This window comes from Rhea americana, unplaced genomic scaffold (assembly GCF_003343005.1).
Source record: "Rhea americana isolate MKP2758 unplaced genomic scaffold, rheAme1 scaffold_189, whole genome shotgun sequence".
Taxonomy (NCBI): domain Eukaryota; kingdom Metazoa; phylum Chordata; class Aves; order Rheiformes; family Rheidae; genus Rhea; species Rhea americana.
In genome coordinates, this window is record NW_028186027.1 from 1,603,924 (window position 1) to 1,613,196 (window position 9,273).

The 9,273-nt window shown below is 50.7% G+C and overlaps 1 protein-coding gene across 1 annotated transcript; it reads right to left on the bottom strand.

Moving 5' to 3' along the window:
- Positions 1–523: 523 nt before the first annotated feature.
- On the bottom strand, positions 524–8,355 carry RBM15 (RNA binding motif protein 15). The gene has a single exon (XM_085302283.1). The coding sequence runs from the start codon at positions 8,329–8,331 to the stop codon at positions 5,443–5,445; it is 2,889 nt and encodes a 962-aa protein (XP_085158409.1). The 5' UTR covers positions 8,332–8,355; the 3' UTR covers positions 524–5,442.
- Between the last annotated feature and the right edge of the window lie 918 nt (positions 8,356–9,273).

Consider the following 9,273-nt stretch of genomic DNA (forward strand, 5'->3'; position numbering starts at 1 on the left):
AACATTTTTAAGAACTTATTTCTCTTTTTCTTTTGGCAATTTGGTGCAAAGGTTTACGTGCAAGATTCAAAGCAATTTCAAACTTTTTTTCTTCAAAATTAAAAAAAAAATCAAAACTAAAGCCAAACGAGTTGGGTGAACAAAATAAATCAGAAACTTAAAATTCAGGAACTCCAGCTCTTCAAACCAGCGAAGCCCCAGACTTGTACACCGTTCTGAGACGCAGGGTGCCTCCCTGCTTCTTGCATGCCAGCATCAGCACCGTTTCCTCGTAAAGATGAGGAGTAAAGCAGCAAGTGACCCCCTTCACTGCAACCAAAGGGGGTGCCACAGCAACGCAACGAACTAGATTCTTCAGATTTGGTACGACAGGCTGGTCAACGCGAGAGCGCCGGTCTCCCTGCTTCTTGCTCAAGACCCACAACTATCAGAGCAAACATGGAGCCGCAGCAGCGAGTACCCCTCCGCTGCAAACAAAGGGGTCAAACGTTTGTCGTCAATTCACTTCCAGGCAGAAAAACCATTTTCCTCAAAAGAAACAATTTATTTAGAATGAAACAAAATCAGCTCAACTGTGAGCGCATGTTTGAGTGACAGCTACTTTTAAGCTGTGTGAGCCATAAAAAGGGTATTCCTTTACTTTTCCAGCAATCTTGTGTACACAGCACAAAGCAAAGAGGTCATTTTTTTTTCCACTTAAAACACGGGCATTGGCATCACAATAGCAGATACACAACTTTTTTTTTTTTTAAAGCTGCCATTTTAGTAAAATGCACAAATACTAAACAGATAAGCTTTCTTCCATCAAGAGGCCCATGTAAATTCCACACAAGCCACAGCTGCTCTTCCCAAAGGTCCATGAGAGCTTGGAATCCCATGCTGTTGTCTTCTGCAGTCCACCAGCTTTGCTTGCAGGAGGAAAGAAAATGTTATTTCAATACAAATGTATACAACAGATTTTTTTCCCTCCCAACATTATACAGATGAACATAAAAGAGCTACAAGGCCTTTCTGAATATTCTACTTGGACTTCAAAAAGCACCAATACCACCTACGGGCACAAAACCTTGAAATGAAGTCACCTTCTATGTATAGATGCATAACAAGTAGTGCAGGGGCTGTTTTTGGACCAATGTTAAACTAGGCTTACAGTATTAATGATTATTCAACTTTCCTAACAGTTAATGGGATGCATCAAAATAATCAACCATGAGAAAAACCAACGGAATTATAAATAATTCAGTTGACTTTCCTCAAAGAACATTTCCTGAAGGCAACTTATCAACATAAATACAAAGTGTAGTGTTACAAGTTTCTCTTTTGTTCTCATTTTGCTGCATAACTCTAACTCCAATATTATAGGTCAAATCAGACACACCTAATACAATTTAAAATTGTTACCATTCAAGTAATATTTCTCATCCATCATTTTCACACAAACAAAACTGCATGAAGTTGAATATTCCATTAACCATCCTCAGAACAATATGGTCTGCTTTAAGCCTAATACAAAAAGTATTTCATCATTAAGTTCATATTTCATTAGAATATCTGTCCTTCGCTGTTATCCAAAGAAAGTCATTTAAAAAAAAGGGGGGGGGAGACGAGGGGGAAAGAACCCCAAAACTCTAGTCACACAGCAATGATTTCTTCCACTCTTGTTTCTGTTCAAACAGGAATACGGCAGACTCGCTAGGAGTACTGCTCTCAACACTTTTTCTTAGCAAAGCCAGGAACTAAGATATTCCAAGCAATTTTCTCTCGGTCCKCAGGTTATTTGAGCCTATCTTCACAATTTTGATTTACTCATCCCCCCCATTAATACTTAAGTACTTTCATCTCAAGCTGCCATCAACCAGATGGCTCCCGAACCAATTCAAGACATCTACACACTCTTCTCTGCCCTCCACAGGAGGCTGGCCATGTCGTCTCCAAAGCAGTTTCAGTCCTTAAACGTCCTTTTTAAAAAACAGAGAGGGTAGTAGGACCGATCTGTCAGTCTGACACGTAACTCCGTTCTCCCTCTCCGATGCTCACAAGGATGCATCGATATTTGCAACTGAGGAGCCTGAAAATTCCTGTAGTTTAAGGTAACCTCACTGTTCACACYGCAGGCCAGTGAACAGCAGACCATACGCTAGACCAGAGCAAACAAAGCCACTGGCTAGCAGCCAAGGAAGTTGCATAAAGTTTCCAATTAAAAACCTAAAATCTTAAACAAAAGTATGAGTCATTTGAGGTTCTTTCCCCCAAAGCATAAAGCACAACTATGAAATGATTCAGGAAAAGGACATCCTTTTTCCACACTAATTCAATAAACTGTAACTAATGAAAAATATAGGAACATCAGCTGCACACAACATCCGAAGAAATCCAGAGCTCTTACTAGAGCGACATAATGCCAAATATAACTAGAGCGCTAATGTCTGCTACATCTGTTTTGCTCTACACAGAAGTGGTATTAAATATGGACTTCTACTTGCATTCAGCCCTGGCCAAAAAGACTTTTAGTGGACAGTTACTCCAATGGTGCACACTTCATAGCCTAAGGGAAAAGCACAGCCAACAAAGCTGTACTAGACCTGATGGCAGCATGTGACTAAGTGCCGGCAAAAAAAAATGTTGCCAGTCAACTATGTTTTGACATTAAGTACCCTCAAAGGGTGTTAAAATCCTTGCTTTCAAAACAGAGCAGCAACCACAAATAAACCAGATTTAAAGAAGCAGGTACTCCATTAAATAAAGAACCAAAAAACCTGGAGTCAAATACAGCCTTGCCTGTTCCATATTACCCTCCAGTGCAGCACAATTTGGACTCATAAAAGCCAGTGGCAAATACAACCACTGCTGCTTTACAAGGAAACAACAGAAGTGCACGCAGGATGCTCTTTCCAAAAGGGTTCTCATGCCTCCCCAGCTACCTGTCAAAAAAAAAGTATTTTGCTTTTAAATTTAGACAAGCTACGTTGACCCCAAGTTTTGTAGGTTTTTTTTTTAAAAAACAGGTGTCTACTGCATACCAGCATAACAAGCACTGTTCTTCACAAGTTTAAGTGTTGAACACAAACAAGGTTAGTGCTTCTTTCACGGTTCATGGACAGATTTGAACTCCCAGTGGTTCAAGTTAAAGGGTGCTTTCCTTTAAACCTCTGCACTCTTGCGTCAAATGCAATGAGAGAACTCACAGTAAATGCAAGAAACACTTAAAGTGAGTTAGCAGCAGTGTTGATTACATGCTAACACACAACATAGACACCTGCTGGAATTAAAACAGACATTCTTTGCAGTAAATGGTAAATACGCTGTATCTTCTACAACATAGTTATTTGCGTTACTGGTGTCATTTCCAAAAAATTCTCATTGTTAATAGGAAGATGAACAGCTGAAATCTGCCATCTATTACATTCACATTGAAGGACAACAACCCAGAAACCCTGGATTTCACCATCAAATATTTAAGAGCATTAGATGAGGCTTGTATGCTTCCTTTCAGAAAGAAAAGTAGCCACAAGGCTAAAACCTGTTTGAGGATGTTCTGCCGCATTTAAGTTCACCGTGATGATTGGGATTCATCTACTCATTTTTGTCAAAAAAAAAAGGGGGGGGGGAATGGAGCACTCCTCTGAAGGGTGACTATTCAGAGCGATATTGCAGAATTTCGTATTTCTGTGACAGTGAATCTAAAGCAAGCGTGGTCACATTGGAAAAGCAATTGCTCTGTCTATAAAATACATTCGAGACATCTCCTCCTTCACATACAACCTAGTCTACATTTTGAACTTGAATTTTTTGTCACATAAGCTGAAACAGAAATTAACTTGCCGCTCAGCCCTGTTACAATTGCCCTGGAAGATACCGGAAGATCTACTGAGTAACACAGCATCGCTTTTACGTTGCCCAAGTTTCTGAAAACGTGGCTAAGTGCAAGATTACATTCTGGCTTTAAGTGCAAGATTACATTTTAGGGCTTATAAAGTGTAAATAGATATAGTCAGATTTACACTTCAGTTCAGAAGCTAGCTGCAGCCCCCTTTCAACTGTAGAACAGAACAGGGATTTAGATCCCTTCTTCCCTCATAAATGCCTGTATCAGCAAAGTGTCCAAGATAATGGGAGAAAAGTGCCCAGTGAGCAGGGGGGAAAGCACAAGAAAAAAAAAAAAAATCTTTGAAAAAGGTAAATTGTTTCCTCATAGAATCCTAAAAACAAAAGATCAAATCACAACACTTTGGAGTATTTCTAATACTTCTCCAAGATGCTAAAAACACTTTAGTCCAGATAACTATAAAAAAACCTCATGTAATGCCCACTGTACTGTACCTGAAAATTCCCTAGCAGACAGCAGTTTCTTGCTATTAACAAAGAGGTAAAACGATAATGAGAACTTTTATGTAATTAAATTATTACAGAATTAAAAGCCATCTCTGGAGAGAAGCATACTTGCTTAGAGTTTGCACTGTGGAACCAGACCCCACTGTACCTGCAACTCTTTGAAAAAGGCAGTAAAAACAAACAAAAAAAACACAATATAACTAAAGTTATTCTTAAAGCACCTCCTTGTTTCTTGCATACGAGAGTAAGCACAAGACATTCATGGTTTGTAACAAAGTCCTCAGCTATTTACCAAACATTGTCACTGCTACAAACCCAAAGTGCATATATGGGATACGATAGAACTCAGAGGAATAGGAGAAATACACCTGTTAAAAAGCATACTTTCAGTGCATGCATTTTGGTGGACTGGATGAAATCATCAAACRCCCAATAAAGGAATTAATGTTCTGCAGTGTACCCAAGAGCAGGCGCTAGCCACCTGAAGGAAATCAACCTTGAGCCACGCAACTCAAAGGCAAACCATCCAGGCTCCTCAGGAAAGGGATCAGTCAGGCCAGAGGGCTGCTGGCCCGAGGCCTTCACAGAATTTCAATGACTCAAAACTGAGTTGACACCAGTCCACTGTTAAGTGTGTGGTTTTCCATTTAAACTACCGAGTGCTTTAAATCTGGTCTTTTAGGTTTGTAACTCTAGAGGACAAGCTATTCAACTTGCTTTAAAAAAAATATATATGAAATGAAAAAAGGACACAAATCAAAATTAAAAAGGCGGGAGTTTGCTCTTTCCCTTCCCCTCCCTCCCCCCCTCCCCCCGTTTTTGTTTTTCTTTTCATTTGTAAATCAAAGCAGGCCTAGCTCCCTGCTATCSCCACTGAGAAGAGATTCTCAAAATATCCTATTCACACTAATGGCTAACCAACCTTTCTGGCTTCTAACTTTATAGAAAAATGTAGTAACAGAAAAACGGGCAGGGAAAGTTACCTACAAACAAAGATCTAATTTAAAATAATGACAGGGCTGGCTAAGGCTGTATCCCATAGCACCTGGCACACGCTGGAGGGGCTGTGTGGAGGAGTAGGCAGGGTTGGGTACAGAAAACACGAGGGCCTTAGGATGCCCCACGGACAATGATCATGACCAGATAGTCGTCCTCTGATTTGGCCAGCGCCTTGGCCGTGGAGTCCAGGAACTGCTGGGAGAAGTCGCAGGGTGGAAAGGCGTGCAGGACCCCGCTGTTCTCCTTGTCTTTGTTGCCCCCCACAGGGAGGCTGATCACCCCAGCAGCCTGCTTTTGCTTTAGATACGACACCAGATTCCTGAGTGGCCTCTGGGTGGAGGTGGTGGCAGCCTCGCTAGCTCCAGATGAGGAGCGGTTGTCTGATGTGCCAGGCACAGCCAAAAGAATGGCGTATCCATTGGGACCTGCCACTTTGATACGACGAGTGACCTCGTCCAGCTTGGGCTGGTCCAGACGAAGACGTTGCGTGATCTTGAGCTGAGCTACTTTACCCCCAGTTGCTCCCTCCACGAGGAGGCTGCTGGCAACGCTGAGGTCCCCCTGAAGCAGGTGCATATTGGACGGGAAGTTGCTGTTCTTCAGCAGAAGCATCCCCTGCCAAGCCAAGCACAGCTTGGGGGCTCCCCCGGCCTGCGACGCTCCGTCCTGCTGCTGTTTCTGAGGCGGAGGTTTGAGCCGCGACCCTCCGCCACCTCCTTCCGTAGCGCGTTCGTCCTTTTTGGCTGGACTTTTGCACTCCTGCGCAGCAGCTGCCGCAGAAGCGCGATGCTTCCGCTCTCTTTCAGCGGAATTCTTGCGGTCACGTTTTTCATTCTGGCCTCGCTCCAGGCTCCCCCTGCGCGATTCCCGGATAGGCGAGGGCCGCTCCAACAGAAGCAAACGGGAGGAACGTTCTGCGTCACTACTATAGCGCTCCCGCCCTCCGACAAGCTCAGGGCTGCGGTCTGGGGGAGAGGTTGTGGCTAAGCAGTGACGCTTTCGGGATGAAGAGGAACGCTCGCTGTCCGGAGAACGGTCCAAGTGCCGTCCTCCATCCTCCGCCAGTCTCCGTTTCCTAGGTTGATCCCTACTACTACTGCCCAACTCCCTCTCCCCTCGGTCCCGCTCCAAGGACCAACCATCCCGACGGCGTTCTAGGCTTTCCAGTGGGTCATAGGCAGCTGCCCGATTACTCCTGTCCCGCACAGGGGGTGGCGGAGGCACCCACTCTGTCTCAGAATAAAGGTCTCTCTCGCGGTCTCTATAGAGTAATGGTGGTGTCCTGTCCCGGGCCCCCCGGAGAGGATCTGGTGGAGCCCCCCGGTGAGCCCCAAATGCAGCAGCCTCTGCCACTAGCTCGTAATGAGCAGGAGGTGGCAACGGCAGAGGCTGCAGGTAGGGCTGCTGGTACCGATGCTCAGTGTCGGCAAAGTCTACGCGGAGTCGTCGATCTGGCCCACCCAAGGGAAAGCCACGCATGTGGGTGCACGCCGCCTGCGCCGCGTCCAAGCTCTCATACTGGATATAGGCCCACGAATCACCTTTGCGGTAATCAATAGTGCGAATGGTGCCAAAACGGTCAAATTCCCTGGCCAGGGCAGCCAGGGGCACCCAGGGCCCAAGGCCACCCACCCAGAGCCTGGTAGTTGGAGTGGCTTTACCATACCCAATCTTGATGGGGTTGCGTAGAAGCACCTTTCCTGACATGGCCAACTTGGCTCGGTGCGCCATGTCCAGATTTTCAAACTTAAGAAAACCATACGTGCTGGTCTGCCCACGGCCYGGCCTTTTGATGTCCACCTCAGTAATGACCCCGAAACGGTCAAAGGCTCGGCGTAAATCTGACTCGCTCACGGTGATGTCCAGGTTGCCCAGGAACAACGTGCGGTTGGCTCTCTGGTCATCCTCGGGGCTGATCTCCTCCTCGCCAGCTGCTCCGGCGCCCCCTCCTCCTCCACGGAAGCCCCCAGCAGCCGCCACACCGGCCACGCGCTCCAGCCCATAGGCCGGCCGCACTCGCGCTTCGTAAAAACCTCCGTAGTCCCTCTCCCTCTCCAATTCCCTGGGCAGAGGGGGCGGAGGCGGCAAGCGGCCTAGGGCGAGCTGCTGCAGTCGGTAGTCTCGGTAACCCAGGGCTCCTCCGCTACCAGCGGGCGACAAAGCCCGCTGCGTTGCCCCAGCCGGGGGATGCCGCACAGCGGCGGCTGCCGCGGCCGCCACCCCCACGGCCGTGGTGCCGTAGGGGGACTCCTTGTCCAGCAGCGCCGGGGAACGGCTGCTGCGCCGCCGGCTGCTCCCTGCGCCGCCCCCGACATAGACGGCCTCGATTTTGAGCGGGCGGTTGTAGAGCACGAGGCGACCGCGGGCGTGCTTGGCGGCACGGGCGTCCTCGGGCCGGCGGAAGTTGACGAAGGCCACGCGCTCGTCAGCGGCCCCCGTGCCCGGCGGGAGGCGGCTGATTTTGACGCTCACGTCGCCAAAGCGCTTRAACTCGTGGAAGAGCCCGTCCTCCACCGCCTCGTCGCTCAGCACCGAGCCCAGTTCGCTGATCTTCAGCGTCTTGTACTCCCCGCCGGCGCCCGGCTCCGAGGAAGAGGAGGAGGAGGACGGGGCCGCCGCCTGCGCCCGCGACTCACCCCCACCGCCGCGGCTGCTGCTGCTCCGCGACGGCTCCGCGGTTTTGCTGCTGCTGCTGCTGTAGCCGTGCCGGCTGCCGCCGCCCGCCGCCGCCGCCGCCGCCCCGGCCTCGTACTCGCGGCTGCCGGCGCGGCCAGTCTTGTCCGGGTGCGGGCCGCGCCGGCTGCTCCCGCTGTTGCTCTCGCCGGAGGCCGCCGCCGCCGCCGCTTTCCCGCCGCTGCCGTTGGAACCGCCGGAGCCGCTCGGCTTCTTGCCGCTCCGCTCGCCCCGCGCCGACGAAGAGGAGGGCGCCGAGTCCTCGCCGGCGCCGCCGCCGCCCCGCGACCGCTTGGCTTTAGCCGGCGAGCGCTCCTTGCCCTTCATGGCGGCCGCCCCCGGGGCGCCCCCCGCCCGACCCCGCTCCCCGCCGCCGGCCTCACTGACTGACTGACCCGCCGCGCTCACGCACCCGCCGCCATCTTGGAAGCCGCCGCGGCCACGAGCCCCGCCCCCACGGCGCCCATTGGCCGGTTAACGCGGGCCCGCCGCCCTCGTTGGCCGGCGCCCGCGTCACCCCCAGCTCCCGCCCCCCCTGCGCGCGCGGCGGGCGCTCGCGCTGCCAGGCCTCGCTGGCGGAAGGCCCGCCCATTCCCCCCTCTCTGCCCTTTCCGATTGGCCCAGCGGGCTGTCTTTCTCCGGGCCGGCCCCGCGCGCTGCGGGAGGAGGGCGCGGAAAGAGACTGTCCGCTCACGCTTTCCCCCGCCCCGTTTGCTTAGTGGACGGATGGAACGAGAGCGGCCTTCTGACTGGGCAGCCCGTACTGTCAATCATAACGGTTCCACGGTAGGGGACCGCCCCTGCTCATTGACTATTGGGCGAACTTACCTCCTCTTCCTGATTGGCTCGCCGGCCTGCCACTTGTATCGGTCCTGGCCTGGCCTCGCCGCTTCCCATTGGTCCGGTCGCTTAGACGCGGGTTCCGATCGTTCCGCTCAAATTCTCGCGAGCTGCATTAACCCCGCCCCCTTTCCTCATTGGCCACTGGTAACCTTTCTTCTGCTGCTCTGATAGGCTGAAATCTACGCCTCTCCCGAAGAAGCGCGGGCTGCTACCCAAGCTCCACCCTTCGTTCATGATTGGGCGAAAAAAATCTCCCCAAGCATCTGATCGGGCGCAGTCGCTTGGCTCGTGGATAGGTTAAGGAGCCCGTCAGTCACGCTTGCTCTGACTTTGATTGGTTGCAGCGAGAGAGGGGGTGGTTCCCCGGGAGCGTTCGCGGCGGCGCTGCGGCGGCGGGCGCGGCGCGGGCCGGGGCGCGGCGCTGCT